Below are 16488 nucleotides of genomic sequence, written 5' to 3'. Positions count from 1 at the left end.
TACTGATACGGTTTCTTCCTGTAAAATCTGTGGATTTGGATATACTCATCTCTAAATCACTGAAATCCACAGGGATGACAGGCTGTCTGAGGCTGGTTGCGGGTCTGAAAGGTGGGTCTGAGATGTTACCGTTCTTGGAAAGGCTTGGATTCACCTCAGTCTCTCATTTATACCCCTCTGTATTGGAGCCAACCTGCCCCAACCCAACACAGGCCTTGTTGCTTCCTCTGTTTCCAGTAAACGCCTACAGACAACCAGCCTTGTCTGACGGCCAACTTTCTGCCATCAACCCCTTCCAATGGATGGCCCATAAAGAGGTTTCTGTTCTGTTCTGGGGGAGCTGAGAAAAAACAGACGCCGATTCCCTCCCCTTGGTGCGTCCACACACAGCACAGAGTTAGAGAGAGCCCTGCGCGAGTTCCAGAGATTAGCATCCGGCTTTGCTGACGCTCCGGGTTTCGCAAAACTGGCACCAGAGCGCTCTTATCTGTTTGGGTAATTTTTTACGGACCGTACTGGTTGGTCACCGTCCTTCATGTTTAGCCCCAGTGTTCCCTGTTACCACTGTGCTGTGGGGAGAACGTCATTTGGTGGAGCGGTGGGATCTGGGATCTGTGGTGTGATGACCCCAAAGAGCATTTCGAGCTGACTGACTCTCCTGTGGTCCTGACCTCAGCCACAGAAGATCAACACACAGAGTACACAAGTGGAGGCTGTGAATGCTAATTGAAACCGTGAAATTTAAATTGTCAAGTTTGTGGAGGCTGTGAATGCTCTGCCTTATGGAAGTGCAAAAATGGTGAACCACAACTAACCTGACTGTTTCAAAATGAATTGGGGAGCCCTGCCTCCCAGACTCAAATGATTTATTTGATCAGAGCTCAAATGGAAACATGACATATAATGGACACATATCTTTCTTAAAGTCCTTCAATTCCTTTGTTTCAATGGGAAAACATTTAAGATTTTTTTTGTATGGGTTTCTCTGAGCTTCAAAATACCCCAGTAACACAATGCAGTGTTCACACATCGTCGCAATCAACAATACCTTATTTGTCTGTCAAGGTATGACACCAGAACACGTTAACACATACAGGACATAAATCACTCAAACTACCATGTGTGTGTTTGAGTCCATGATAATAAGGTGAAATGTACTACCTCGGCCTGTCAGGGGACAACAAAAAGGAGACCTCTCTGACAGCTACTACAGTCTTGTTAAAATGCCCTCTTTTTGACAAGATGTTACTTGAACTGCTTTTCCACAGACATGTCTTAGTCACAGCAGAGAAATTACATTGAAAAAAAAATATTACCAATATCATTTTTTTGTATTATGTCCCTTGATGATGTGAGGCATGAGGCAAATGCCTCTTCTGCCTAATGGTAAGTTCACCACAGATGAGTAGAAGGGGGAGAGAATGATTCAAGAAAGTGAGGACACACAAACTACATTACAGTACATTTCCAATTCAGGTAATTGTTGTTTGCTTCACTAGATGATTACAAGCTTGTAGCTAGCTAAAGGGCATCAGATAAATCTTGACATTTTTAAGCCGTTCATTTGCAACAGCCTTTAATTTGACTGATGGCTGCTTCTGTCCTTTCATGAATTCATTCCTTACAATAATTCACAGGAACTGTTAAATCCTCCCATAACCAGAGTGAAGACTTGAACCAACAAAATGCACCCAATCAGCACGCTTGGGATCAACCCCATCTTTCCACAATCAGCATGCTCAGGATAGGCCTCCCTTCTAACGCTAACCAATCAGCACACTCGGGAACTGCACGTTAACCAAGCCAAACAAAGAAAAAAAACAAATGGCTGATCTGTAAAATCCATTTAATCAACACATTCCAAGCCCAGACTGATTGCCTGGTAAACTGGACCACCACATCTGTTTGTGTAAAAGATTGGTGCAGGCTGCAGCTCCACAGCTCCACCGCACAAAACCTTGGGGCAGAATCCTGCTCAGCTCAATGCTGCAATTTACTTCCTCACTCTCTCAAAAATAATAAATAGCAGTCCTGCTGGTCTGGAATGAGTGGGGATCTGTTTTTCTTTTCCTCTTGTTGTGTTGTCATTGAGGTTCTGGGAACAGAAGGCTGGATTTTGGATACTAATTAGTAACCCCCTCTAACATGTTGGCAGACAAGGAAGACTGTCTTCCCTCTTACCAGACTTGTGGGTTCACACAGAGGATGCCCATTTCCACATTGCCACAATCCGCTGTACACTGCACATTATAAGCACTGTCTCAAAACAAAATGCTGTGCTTTAACACTGTCTCAGAGCAAGCTAGCCCTGCACTGTACTGTTGAGGAAATTCTGTCCCCAAAGAATTTCCCCAAATTCCCCCAGTCCAGAAGAGGCAAAATGCTCCAAGCATTTTAGTCTTAGGTCTTTGGTGCATCTAGCCATATCCATGAGTACAGCTAGCCAGGCACAGACTGATACAGCATCCCTCCCTAGGAACCTTGTCCCTGGTTTTCCTTAGTTGTCATTCATCCTGGTTCCTCCTGGTTCTACCGTAATGGTAGTAGTCATTAACCAAGCAGGAACAGTCATATAAACTCAGCAAAAAAGGAAACGTCCCTTTTTCAGGACCCTGTCTTTCAAAAATAATTCGTAAAAATCCAAATAGCTTCACAGATCTTCATTGTAAAGGGTTTAAATACTGTTTCCCATGCTTGTTCAATGAACCTTAAGCAATTAATGAACATGCATCTGTGGAACGGTCATTAAGACACTAACAGCTTACAGACGGTAGGCAATTAAGGTCACAGTTATGAAAACTTAGGACACTGTCACGTCCTGGCCAGTATAAGGGTTAATTGTTATTGTAGTTTGGTCAGGACGTGGCAGAGGATATTTGTTTTATGTGGTCAGGGGTGGTGTTTTGGTAAAAGGGTGTTGGATTTAGTATTTCCGGGTTTTTGGTTTATGGTCTATGTTTATGTATTTCTATGTGTAGTCTAGTAAGTGTGTTTCTATGTAGAGTTAATTGGGGTGGACTTCCAATTGAAGGCAGCTGTGTGGTGTTGCCTTTGATTGGAAGTCCTATATTAGTTGGGTGTGTTTGTCTGTGTGTTTGTGGGAGATTGTTCTGTGTTTAGCCTTGTGCCTTGCCAGACTGTCTGTACATCGTTCGTTCACTTGTTTTGTTATTTTGGTGTTCATTTTGGGAAGTTAATAAACGTCAAGATGAGCTTACACATACCTGCTGCGTTTTGGTCCTCCATTACCGACGAAAACCGTGACAGACACTAAAGAGGCCTTTCTACTGACTCTGAAAAACACCAAAAGAAAGATGCCCAGGGTCCCTGCTCATCTGCCTGAACGTGCCTTAGGCATGCTGCAAGGAGGCATGAGGACTGCAGATGTGGCCAGGCCAATAAATTGCAATGTCCGTAGTGTGAGACGCCTAAGACAGCACTACAGGGAGACAGGACGGACAGCTGATCGTCCTCGCAGTTGCAGACCACGTGTAACAACACCTGCACAGGATCGGTACATCCGAACATCACACCTGCGGGACAGGTACAGGATGGCAACAACAACTGCCCCAAGTTACAGCAGGAACGCACAATCCCTCCATCAGTGCTCACACTGTCCGCAATAGGCTGAGAGAGGCTGGACTGAGGGCTTGTAGGCCTGTTGTAAGGCAGGTCCTCACCAGACATCACCGGCAACAATGTCGCCTATGGGCACAAACCCACCGTCGCTGGACCAGACAGGACTGGCAAAAAGTTTTATCTCACCAGGGGTGATGGTCAGATTCGCGTTTATCGCGAAGGAATGAGCGTTACACCGAGGCCTGTACTCTGGAGCGGGATCGATTTGGAGGTGGAGGGTCTGTCATGATCTGGGGCGATGTGTCACAGCATCATCGGACTGAACTTGTTCAGTTTATGACTCAGTTGTTGAATCTTGTTATGTTCATACAAATATTTACACATGTTAAGTTTGCTGAAAATAAACGCAGTTGACAGTGAGAGGACGTTTCTTTTTTTGCTGAGTTTAGCTAGCTCTGTACGGAGTCACTGTCAGCCATGTTAGTTACATATTGGGATATTGTTTTTGATGATATATCGTATCGTTTTGACAATACTACAATATTATTTTTGCGCCAGATGGCTGTACCTGCACCAAAATACCAATATTTTTCCTTCATAGCTTGTTCTCCATCTTCTTTTTAAACAGGGAGCCAATTTGTTTTTAGCACTTTTATTTCCATGACTGATCAACACTTGTTTTCTCACGGCTCTCTCTTGTCCCTCTGCAGCAGGAATTATGGTTTGGAACATCGAATCACAATAAATTCACAGTATCAAATCACAATACATATAGAATCATGAGAATCACAATAAATATCGTATTGGCACCAAAGTATTGTGATAATATGTGACTCGTTTCAGGAAACTAGGCATTTGTTGCACGTCCATGCTTCACAGGAGAGGCATTTGAACGCAAACGTATAAAACATTTTTTACAACAATGTGTTTTTTGGCAGAAATGCCTTCTGGAACATGTGCCTTAATAACAAACTTGTATGCCATCTGAAAATACAAATAAAAATGTTCAATTACGAGCCTGGTTGTTTTAGACATGGAAAAAGCCAGTAACCTTCCCACTAGCCATGATTGGCAGAGATAATGGATGGGCTGGACATGCCGAGAGATGAGTTTGGATTTATCTGATATGTAGCATGCTTCTGTCTATAACATGAGCTGGTCAGTATGTGTAGGTAATTCTTTCTAATGCAGCTTTTTTGAAAGATATCACGTAGTAGAACTGAAAAAGTGTTGCTCTCCACTTTCTGGAGGAATGAGTTTTGAAATCAGTGGAATGCCCTTCGGAATTAAAGTATGATAGCTAAGGAGATGGAGAAATTTCTCGCGTTTGATTGCAAATATGCAGACGGAGTTGAAAAGAGAACACGCAGAAGGCTATTGTATTACATCTTCAAATGGGCAACCTTGACATCTGTGAAAGAGTGGGAGAAACGTCCATTCATGTATACGGGTAAGATATTATACAGTACCAGTCAAAAGTTTGGACACACCTACTCATTCAAGGGTTTTTCTTTATTTTTTACTATTTTCTACATTGTAGAATAATAGTGAAGACATCAAAACTATGAAATAACATATATATAATCATGTAGTAACCAAAAAAGTGTTAAACAAATCAAAATATATTTTATATTTGAGATTCTTCAAAGTAGCCACCCTTTGCCTTGATGACAGCTTTGCACACTCTTGGCATTTTCTCAAACAGCTTCACCTGGAATGCTTTTCCAACAGCCTTGAAGGAGTTCCCACATATGCTCAGCACTTGTTGGCTGTTTTTCCTTCACTCTGCGGTTCAACTCATCCCAAACCATCTCATTTGGGTTGAGGTCAGGTGATTGTGGATGCCAGGTCATTTTATGCAGCACTCCATTACTCTCCTTCTTGGTCAAAGTAGAGACGAACAAAGCCGGATGGGTGTAGACAAAAAAGAGCTCTCCAGTAGGTTTACAAAAACATTCAAGGGCCATTTTCTCAAAAGTGAGGTTACAAGTTTATCAACTTTCAAAGCAGAATTACTTTACCATTGTTCCTCAACTGTAGTGTATGATATACCATTTTCTAGTTTGAGTCTCTGCTTTTACCAAGAAGGAGAGTGATGGACTGAGTCTCTACTTTTATCCAATAAAAAACACAACTTCAAATTTTGAGACCAAATCGAGCCGGTCGGTCACATACTGTGTGGTCGCTGGCAATTCCCAGCCCTACTTTCTACCAGAGTAGGACTAGTCCCAGAGGTGTAAATATGACAGCTCTGACAGAATGACTCATTTTGTTCCATGCAAACAGTGATGAAGGGTCTCAGTGTGGATGCGTCATGTTCAGGCAGACAGGAAGCAGAACCCCTGACATACTGTGGTGCGGGTAACAAAGCGACACAACACCGACATATGAAACCACCACTTAATTTGCAGAGTAATGTTACGTAATTAGGGTGATTTTGGCACAGCCGGAGGAAGATTAGGGGCTTGATGAATTAGGGGAGCACTGTCAAGATCAAATCACGTTAATCATTGCAGTCGGAGTACAGACTCGGTTTTCATCCCCACTCGTACTCCTTCCTGGTTTGTTTAGTGATGAATAGCTTTTCCGCTGCAGGAAAAAAATATTGTATCACCATCAGATAAGTGAATATAAATGGAAGGACAAGTCCCACAAACCTATTGATTTGTTTTATCCACCTGTTGTCACGCTTGTCGTCGTAGAGAAAAAGGGACCAATGCGCAGCGGGTTTCGTGCTCAACATATTTATTTATAAAATAATGCGAACACCACGGAAGAAAACAATAAACAAACTAACGACATGAAACAGTGAAAGCAGGCTCAACAAAAAGCAGTGCTCTCAAACAACTACCCACAAAAAACAAAGACAAACACACCCTACTATATAGGACTCCCAATCAAAGGCAACTCAACACACCTGCCTTCAATTGAGAGTCCAACCACAATCAACTAGACATAGAAACACAGACATAGACCAGTGACAAACCCCATAATACATACATCAACTACCCTCTGCCACATCCTGACCAAACTACAATAACCAAATATACTCTATACTGGTCAGGACGTGACACCTGTTCGTGTTTTTTAAGATAAGCAGAGGAGGGAGAGGAAGGCTGGCAATGTTAAGCAGACTAAACCTTTTCTGGGACGGACAACAAATAAAAAGATGTGGACTGGAAAGAAATGTCAATGTGGGTGGAGACTGAATGACAAAAATAAACACAACTGGGCCCAAGTTCTGTCTGTCTCTCTATCTTCCTTGCCTGCCTCCTTGCCTGCCTCCCTGCCTGCCTCCCTATTTGTCTGTCTGGCAGATACCTTTCTGTGAATCTCCTCTAATGTGAGGAGGATGTTTCCCTGGCAGTTTGCTCCCTAGTGTTGCTGCACACCATGCCAGGAGGACCACAGAGCTTTCCATGTCCCACACCATGAAACGTAAGGAGGGGAGATGCTATTGATGCTAGACTGGCTGGTTCTTTCTTTTCTCTCTCAGTATAATCTGTCTCTGATATGGACCTGGCTTTCTCTCTCTCCATTTGCAAAGGCTTCTCTCTCTCTCTGGCTCGGATGAAAGCAGGGAAGGATGGAGGGATCACCGAGGGTGAATCAATACAGGGTGATGACTGACCTGCTCATTCACATTCTTGTAAAGAATGGGATGCACTTAAGAACAAAATCAAGTTGATTATTTCATTTAATTAAAGATAAGGTTAAACAAACAAGCAAGGGCACAACGTTCCAGCTAGATGCCTTTGTCATGAACACCCCCATTCTGCCCTGCTCTGCAACACAAGTGGTGTGAATCTGAACTTAATAAGATAGTCTTATTTACCCATGCATGGTGTGGAGGGGGTGTGGCTCGTAATGGTACCTCCCCTCATGGTGACGCATGTCGATCGGGATCGGTGTGTGAAACGTGGGGAAGAGATGGTGAGGACCTGTGAGAAGAAAGAGGAGAGACGGGGGGCAGAGAGAGAGAGGGAGGAGAGATAAGAAAGATATGGGCACTTCAATAAAGACTTTCAAGTTAAATATTTAAAAGGGTAAAAACCTAAAGCTACAATGCAGCAAAGATGAACCACCTCAAAGAGCTGGCTGAGCAGTTTTGTGTTAAATATTGGCCCTATCACACAGGAAGAAGAGTGGCTAAATAAATAATCAAAGAGGTCCTGAGGAATCCTACTACATCTCAAACAAGAGAGATGAGAAAGATCACATTGGGCCTTTGACAAAGACCTGCTGCGATCCAGCCCTTTGAACTTAGTGTGTGTGTTCATGTGTGCGTGTGTGGTTTGTGTGCGTGTGTGTGTGTGTGTGTGTGTGTGTGGAGGTGCCCATTTGAAGGAGAGATACAGTCTGGACATAAACAAGGAACAACAGTGATGAGAGGAAAACCTCACACTACACTTGAGATGCTCACCTCACTTCACGATACTGGCAGCTAGCAGCAGCTAAACCATTATTATCCTAGAAATTAGTAGTGTTAATTATTGTACAGACTAGTAGTGTTTATTATCCTACAAGCTAGTAGTGATTATTATCCTACAGACTAGCAGTGGTTATTATCCAACACACGAGTAGCGGTTATTATCCTACACACTAGTTGGTATTATCCTACACACTAGCAGTGGTTATTATCCTACAAACTAGAAGTGTTTATTATCCTACAAACTAGCAGTGTTTATTACCCTACACACTAGTAGTGGTTATTATCCTATAGACTAGCAGTGGTTATTACTTTACGCACTAGCAGTGGTTATTATCCTACACACTAGTAGTGGTTATTATCCTATAGACTAGCAGTGGTTATTATCCTACAAACTAGTAGTGTTTATTATCCTACAAGCTAGTAGTGGTTATTATCCTATAGACTAGCAGTGGTTATTATCCTACAAATTAGTAGTGTTTATTATCCTACAAACTAGTAGTGTTTATTACCCTACACACTAGTAGTGGTTATTATCCTATAGACTAGCAGTGGTTATTATCCTACAAACTAGCAGTGGTTATGATCCTACAAACTAGTAGTGTTTAATATCCTACAAGCTAGTAGTGTTTATTACTCTACACACTAGTAGTGTTTAATACCCTACACACTAGTAGTGGTTATTATCCTACACACTAGTAGTGGTTATTACTCTACACACTAGCAGTGGTTATTACTCTACAAACTAGCAGTGGTTATTACTCTACAAACTAGCAGTGGTTATTATCTTACAGACTAGCAGTGGTTATTACTCTACAAACTAGCAGTGGTTATTACTCTACAAACTAGTAGTGGTTATTACTCTACAAACTAGCAGTGGTTATTACTCTACACACTAGTAGTGGTTATTACTCTACAAAGTAGCAGTGGTTATTACTCTACAAAGTAGCAGTGGTTATTACTCTACAAACTAGCAGTGGTTATTACTCTACAAACTAGCAGTGGTTATTACTCAACAAACTAGCAGTGGTTATTATCCTATAGACTAGCAGTGGTTATTATCCTATAGACTAGCAGTGGTTATTACTCTACAAACTAGCAGTGGTTATCATCCTACAAACTAGCAGTGGTTATGTCACGTCCTGACCAGTAAAGGGGTTATTTGTCATTGTAGTTTGGTCAGGACGTGGCAGGGGGTGTTTGTTTTATGTGGTTCGGGGTTTGTTGGGATATGTAATTATGTAAGAGGGGTGTTTGTTTTATGTTGTCCGGGGTTTTTGGGTATTGTTCTGGTTTTGTATTTCTATGATTTTCTAGGATGTGTATATCTTTGTTGGCCTGCTATGGCTCTCAATCAGGAACAGCTGTACATCGTTGTTGGTGATTGGGAGTCATACTTAGGTAGCCCTTTTTTCACCTGTGGTTGGTGGGAAGTTGTTTTTGCATAGCTGTGTGTGTAGCCTGCATTACTGTTCGTTCGTTCGTTTTCTTGTTTTGTTTTTTCAGTGTTCCAATGAAAGTTAAAATGAGCACTCAACCCGCTGCGCCTTGGTCTACTACATACGACGACCGTTACAGGTTATTACACTACAAACTAGTAGTGTTTATTCCTCTACAAACTAGCTGTGGTTATTACTCTACACATTAGCAGTGGTTATTACTCTACACACTAGCAGTGGTTATTACCCTAAACACTAGCAGTGGTTACTACTCTAAACACTAGCAGTGGTTATTACTCTACAAACTAGCAGTGGTTATTACTCTACAAACTAGCAGTGGTTATTATCCTATAGACTAGCAGTGGTTATTACTCTACAAACTAGCAGTGGTTATTACTCTACAAACTAGCAGTGGTTATTACTCTAAAAACTAGCAGTGGTTATTATCCTATAGACTAGCAGTGGTTATTACTCTACAAACTAGCAGTGGTTATTACTCTACAAACTAGCAGTGGTTATTACTCTACAAACGAGCAGTGGTTATTATCCTACAAACTAGCAGTGGTTAGTATCCTACAAACTAGTAGTGGTTATTACTCTACAAACTAGCAGTGGTTATTATCCTACACACTAGTAGTGGTTATTATCATACACACTAGTAGTGGTTATTATCCTACACACTAGTAGTGGTTATTATCCTACACACTAGCAGTGGTTATTACTCTACACACTAGTAGAGGTTATTACTCTACACACTAGCAGTGATTATTACTCTACTAACTAGCAGTGGTTATTAGTCTAATAACTAGCAGTGGTTATTATCCTACACACTGGTACTGGTTATTATCCTACACACTAGTAGAGGTTATTATCCTACACACTAGTAGTGGTTATTATCCTACAAACTAGCAGTGGTTATTATTACTCTACAAACTATCAGTGGTTATTATTACTCTACAAACTATCAGTGGTTATTACTCTACAAACTAGAAGTGGTTATTATCCTACAAACTAGTAGTGGTTATTATCCTACAAACTAGTAGTGGTTATTACTCTACAAACTAGCAGTGGTTATTATCCTACACACTAGTAGTGGTTATTATCCTACACACTAGTAGTGGTTATTATCCTACACACTAGTAGTGGTTATTACTCTACAAACTAGCAGTGGTTATTACTCTACAAACTAGCAGTGGTTATTACTCTACAAACTAGCAGTGGTTATTACTCTACAAACTAGCAGTGGTTATTATCCTACACACTAGTAGTGGTTATTGTCCTACAAACTAGTAGTGGTTACTACTCTACAAACTAGCAGTGGTTATTATCCTACACACTAGTAGTGGTAATTATCCTACACACTAGTAGTGGTTATTATCCTACACACTAGTAGTGGTTATTATCCTACACACTAGCAGTGGTTATTACTCTACACACTAGTAGTGGTTATTACTCTACACACTAGCAGTGGTTATTACTCTACAAACTAGCAGAGGTTATTACTCTACAAACTAGCAGTGGTTATTACTCTACAAACTAGCAGTGGTTATTACTCTACAAACTAGCAGTGGTTGTTATCCTACACACTAGTACTGGTTAGTATCCTACACACTAGTACTGGTTATTATCCTACACACTAGTAGTGGTTATTACTCTACAAACTAGCAGTGGTTATTACTCTACAAACTAGCAGTGGTTATTACTCTACAAACTAGCAGTGGTTATTATCCTACAAACTAGTAGTGGGTGTTATCCTACAAAAGAGTAGTGGATGCTACTCTACAAACTAGCAGTGGTTATTATCCTACACACTAGTAGTGGTTATTATCCTACACACTAGTAGTGGTTATTATCCTACACACTAGCAGTGGTTATTACTCTACACACTAGTAGTGGTTATTACTCTACAAACTAGCAGTGGTTATTACTCTACACACTAGTAGTGGTTATTACTCTACAAAGTAGCAGTGGTTATTACTCTACAAAGTAGCAGTGGTTATTACTCTACAAACTAGAAGTGGTTATTACTCTACAAACTAGCAGTGGTTATTACTCAACAAACTAGCAGTGGTTATTATCCTATAGACTAGCAGTGGTTATTATCCTATAGACTAGCAGTGGTTATTACTCTACAAACTAGCAGTGGTTATCATCCTACAAACTAGCAGTGGTTATGTCACGTCCTGACCAGTAAAGGGGTTATTTGTCATTCTAGTTTGGTCAGGACGTTGCAGGGGGTGTTTGTTTTATGTGGTTCGGGGTTTGTTGGGATATGTAATTATGTAAGAGGGGTGTTTGTTTTATGTTGTCCGGGGTTTTTGGGTATTGTTCTGGTTTTGTATTTCTATGATTTTCTAGGATGTGTATTTCTTTGTTGGCCTGGTATGGCTCTCAATCAGGAACAGCTGTACATCGTTGTTGCTGATTGGGAGTCATACTTAGGTAGCCCTTTTTTCACCTGTGGTTGGTGGGAAGTTGTTTTTGCATAGCTGTGTGTGTAGCCTGCATTACTGTTCGTTCGTTCGTTTTCTTGTTTTGTTTTTTCAGTGTTCTAATGAAAGTTAAAATGAGCACTCAACCCGCTGCGCCTTGGTCTACTACATACGGCGACCGTTACAGGTTATTACACTACAAACTAGTAGTGTTTAATCCTCTACAAACTAGCTGTGGTTATTACTCTACACACTAGCAGTGGTTATTAGTCTACACACTAGCAGTGGTTATTACTCTAAACACTAGCAGTGGTTATTACTCCAAACACTAGCAGTGGTTATTACTCTACAAACAAGCAGTGGTTATTACTCTACAAACTAGCAGTGGTTATTATCCTATAGACTAGCAGTGGTTAATACTCTACAAACTAGCAGTGGTTATTACTCTACAAACTAGCAGTGGTTATTACTCTACAAACTAGCAGTGGTTATTACTCTACAAACGAGCAGTGGTTATTATCCTACAAACTAGCAGTGGTTATTATCCTACAAACTAGTAGTGGTTATTACTCTACAAACTAGCAGTGGTTATTATCCTACACACTAGTAGTGGTTATTATCCTACACACTAGTAGTGGTTATTATCCTACACACTAGTAGTGGTTATTACTCTACAAACTAGCAGTGGTTATTACTCTACAAACTAGAAGTGGTTATTACTCTACAAACTAGCAGTGGTTATTACTCTACAAACTAGCAGTGGTTATTATCCTACAAACTAGTAGTGGGTGTTATCCTACAAATGAGTAGTGGATGTTACTCTACAAACTTGCAGTGGTTATTATCCTACACACTAGTAGTGGTTATTATCCTACACACTTGTAGTGGTTATTATCCTACACACTAGCAGTGGTTATTACTCTACACACTAGTAGCGGTTATTACTCTACAAACTAGCAGTGGTTATTACTCTACACGCTAGTAGTGGTTATTACTCTACAAAGTAGCAGTGGTTATTACTCTACACACTAGCAGTGGTTATTACTCTACAAACTAGCAGTGGTTATTACTCAACAAACTAGCAGTGGTTATTATCCTATAGACTAGCAGTGGTTATTATCCTATAGACTAGCAGTGGTTATTACTCTACAAACTAGCAGTGGTTATTACGCTACAAACTAGCAGTGGTTATTACTCTACGCACTAGCAGTGGTTATCATCCTACAAGCTAGCAGTGGTTATGTCACGTCCTGACCAGTAAAGGGGTTATTTGTCATTGTAGTTTGGTCAGGACGTGGCAGGGGGTGTTTGTTTTATGTGGTTCGGGGTTTGTTGGGATATGTAATTATGTAAGAGGGGTGTTTGTTTTATGTTGTCCGGGGTTTTTGGGTATTGTTCTGGTTTTGTATTTCTATGATTTTCTAGGATGTGTATTTCTTTGTTGGCCTGGTATGGCTCTCAATCAGGAACAGCTGTACATCGTTGTTGCTGATTGGGAGTCATACTTAGGTAGCCCTTTTTCACCTGTGGTTGGTGGGAAGTTGTTTTTGCATAGCTGTGTGTGTAGCCTGCATTACTGTTCGTTCGTTCGTTTTCTTGTTTTGTTTTTTCAGTGTTCTAATGAAAGTTAAAATGAGCACTCAACCCGCTGCGCCTTGGTCTACTACATACGGCGACCGTTACAGGTTATTACACTACAAACTAGTAGTGTTTAATCCTCTACAAACTAGCTGTGGTTATTACTCTACACACTAGCAGTGGTTATTAGTCTACACACTAGCAGTGGTTATTACTCTAAACACTAGCAGTGGTTATTACTCCAAACACTAGCAGTGGTTTTACTCTACAAACAAGCAGTGGTTATTACTCTACAAACTAGCAGTGGTTATTATCCTATAGACTAGCAGTGGTTATTACTCTACAAACTAGCAGTGGTTATTACTGTTTCCTGTTTCCGGTCACAACTTGCAGACTTGTTTACGCTGCTGTGCGTTTTTGTTGCCGATCTTACTTTGATACCTGACGGTTTTTTACTTTTCATTACCGTATATTTTTACTTTTTCCCTCACTCAACTTTTTTCATTCAACTTTTTCACCCCGGAGGTTTTATCTGGACATGGTTCGTCAGGACTTCAAACAGCCGAAGCTAAGTAACATTAACATGATGCCTTCTAATTGCAGTCGTTGTACTTATAATATACAGGAGAACGATCGCCTTACGGCAAGGATAGCTGTGCTGCAAGCCCAGCTTCAGACGCGATCGTTAGGCAAGGGTAATTTCAGTGTAGGAAAGGATGAAACGGCGTCTGTGCCACCAGTAAGTACAGATAGTAACGTTAGTATAAACCCCCTCGCACGATCCCCGCAGCCGGACATCTTTCTCATGGCTTCTGGAGGGAAACGCTGTAGGAATGCTCAACCGGTGTCGCTTATTCAGCCGACAGAAACTTTCAACCGGTTCTCCCCATTAAGCGAGTCGGAGTCGGAGGCCGAGACTTCTCTGGTCTCTACTCCTCCCGTTGTGGGGTCTGAGACGCTCGACGGCTCCCACCATTAGCTCTGACAAATTGAAAACCCTAGTCATTGGCGACTCCATTACCCGCAGTATTAGACTTAAAACTAATCATCCAGCGATCATACACTGTTTACCAGGGGGCAGGGCTACCGACGTTAAGGCTAATCTAAAGACGGTGCTGGCTAAAGCTAAAACTGGCGAGTGTAGAGAGTATAGAGATATTGTTATCCACGTCGGCACCAACGATGTTAGGATGAAACAGTCAGAGGTCACCAAGCGCAACATAGCTTCAGCGTGTAAATCAGCTAGAAAGATGTGTCGGCATCGATTAATTGTCTCTGGCCCCCTCCCAGTTAGGGGAGTGATGAGCTCTACAGCAGAGTCTCACAACTCAATCGCTGGTTGAAAACTGTTTTCTGCCCCTCCCAAAAGATAGAATTTGTAGATAATTGGCCCTCTTTCTGGGACTCACCCACAAACAGGACCAAGCCTGGCCTGTTGAGGAGTGACGGACTCCATCCTAGCTGGAGGGGTGCTCTCATCTTATCTACGAACATAGACAGGGCTCTAACTCCTCTAGCTCCACAATGAAATAGGGTGCAGGCCAGGCAGCAGGCTGTTAGCCAGCCTGCCAGCTTAGTGGAGTCTGCCACTAGCACAGTCAGCGTAGTCAGCTCAGCTTTCCCCATTGAGACCGTGTCTGTGCCTCGATCTAGGTTGGGCAAAATAAAAAATGGCGGTGTTCGCTTTAGCAATCTCACTAGTATAAAGACCTCCTCCATTCCTGCCATTATTGAAAGAGATTGTGATACCTCACATCTCAAAATTGGGTTACTTAATGTTAGATCCCTCACTTCCAAGGCAGTTATAGTCAATGAACTATTCACTGATAATAATCTTGATGTGATTGGCCTGACTGAAACATGGCTTAAGCCTGATGAATTTACTGTGTTAAATGAGGCCTCACCCCCAGGTTACATTAGTGACCATACCCCCGTGCATCCGGCAAAGGCGGAGGTGTTGCTAACATTTACGATAGCAAATTTCAATTTACAAAAAAAAAACAACAATGACGTTTTCGTCTTTTGAGCTTCTAGTCATGAAATCTATGCAGCCTACTCACTCACTTTTTATAGCTACTGTTTATAGGCCTCCTGGGCCATATGCAGTGTTCCTCACTGAGTTCCCTGAATTCCTATCGGATCTTGTAGTCATAGCAGATAATATTCTAATTTTTGGTGACTTTAACATTCACATGGAAAAGTCCAGACCCACTCCAAAAGGCTTTCGGAGCCATCATCGACTCAGTGGGTTTTGTCCAACATGTCTCTGGACCTACTCACTGCCACAGTCATACTCTGGACCTAGTTTTGTCCCATGGAATAAATGTTGTGGATCTAAATGTTTTTCCTCATAATCCTGGACTATCGGACCACCATTTTATTACGTTTGCAATTGCAACAAATAATCTGCTCAGACCCCAACCAAGGAGCATTAAAAGTCGTGCTATAAATTCTCAGACAACCCAAAGATTCCTTGATGCCCTTCCAGACTGCCTCTGCCTACCCAAGGACGTCAGAGGACAAAAATCAGTTAACCACCTAACCGAGGAACTCAATTTAACCTTGCGCAATACCCTAGATGCAGTTGCACCCCTAAAAACTAAAAACATCTGTCATAAGAAACTAGCTCCCTGGTATACAGAAAATACACGAGCTCTGAAGCAAGCTTCCAGAAAATTGGAACGGAAATGGTGCCACACCAAACTGGAAGTCTTCCGACTAGCTTGGAAAGACAGTACCGTGCAGTATCGAAGAGCCCTTACTGCTGCTCGATCATCCTATTTTTCCAACTTAATTGAGGAAAATAAGAACAATCCGAAATTTATTTTTGATACTGTCGCAAAGCTAACTAAAAAGCAGCCTTCGCAAATGGAGGATGGCTTTCACTTCAGCAGTAATAAATTTATGAACTTCTTTGAGGAAAAGATCATGATCATTAGAAAGCAAATTACAGACTCCTCTTTAAATCTGGGTATTCCTCCAAAGCTCCATTGTCCTGAGTCTGCACAACTCTGCCAGGACCTAGGATCAA

The 16488-nt window shown here is 41.5% G+C and overlaps 1 protein-coding gene across 3 annotated transcripts in view; it reads right to left on the bottom strand.

The window, feature by feature from the left end:
• Window positions 1-16488, bottom strand: part of LOC106582360 (zinc finger protein GLI2) — a 242808-nt gene that overhangs the window by 51381 nt on the left and 174939 nt on the right. For 2 of the 3 annotated variants that reach the window (XM_045704761.1, XM_045704760.1), the window contains one exon: window positions 7415-7520. In XM_045704761.1, the coding sequence (XP_045560717.1) occupies window positions 7415-7520 (106 nt within the window). Of the gene's footprint in view, window positions 1-7414; window positions 7521-8002; window positions 8179-16488 lie in introns of those variants that run through there. The other variant, XM_014165414.2, reaches the window with a different exon arrangement.

The sequence above is a fragment of the Salmo salar genome, chromosome ssa21 (assembly GCF_905237065.1).
Source record: "Salmo salar chromosome ssa21, Ssal_v3.1, whole genome shotgun sequence".
Lineage (NCBI taxonomy): Eukaryota > Metazoa > Chordata > Actinopteri > Salmoniformes > Salmonidae > Salmo > Salmo salar.
The sequence above is the reverse complement of the archived record's forward strand: the minus strand, read 5'-3'. Positions and strand labels throughout refer to the sequence as shown.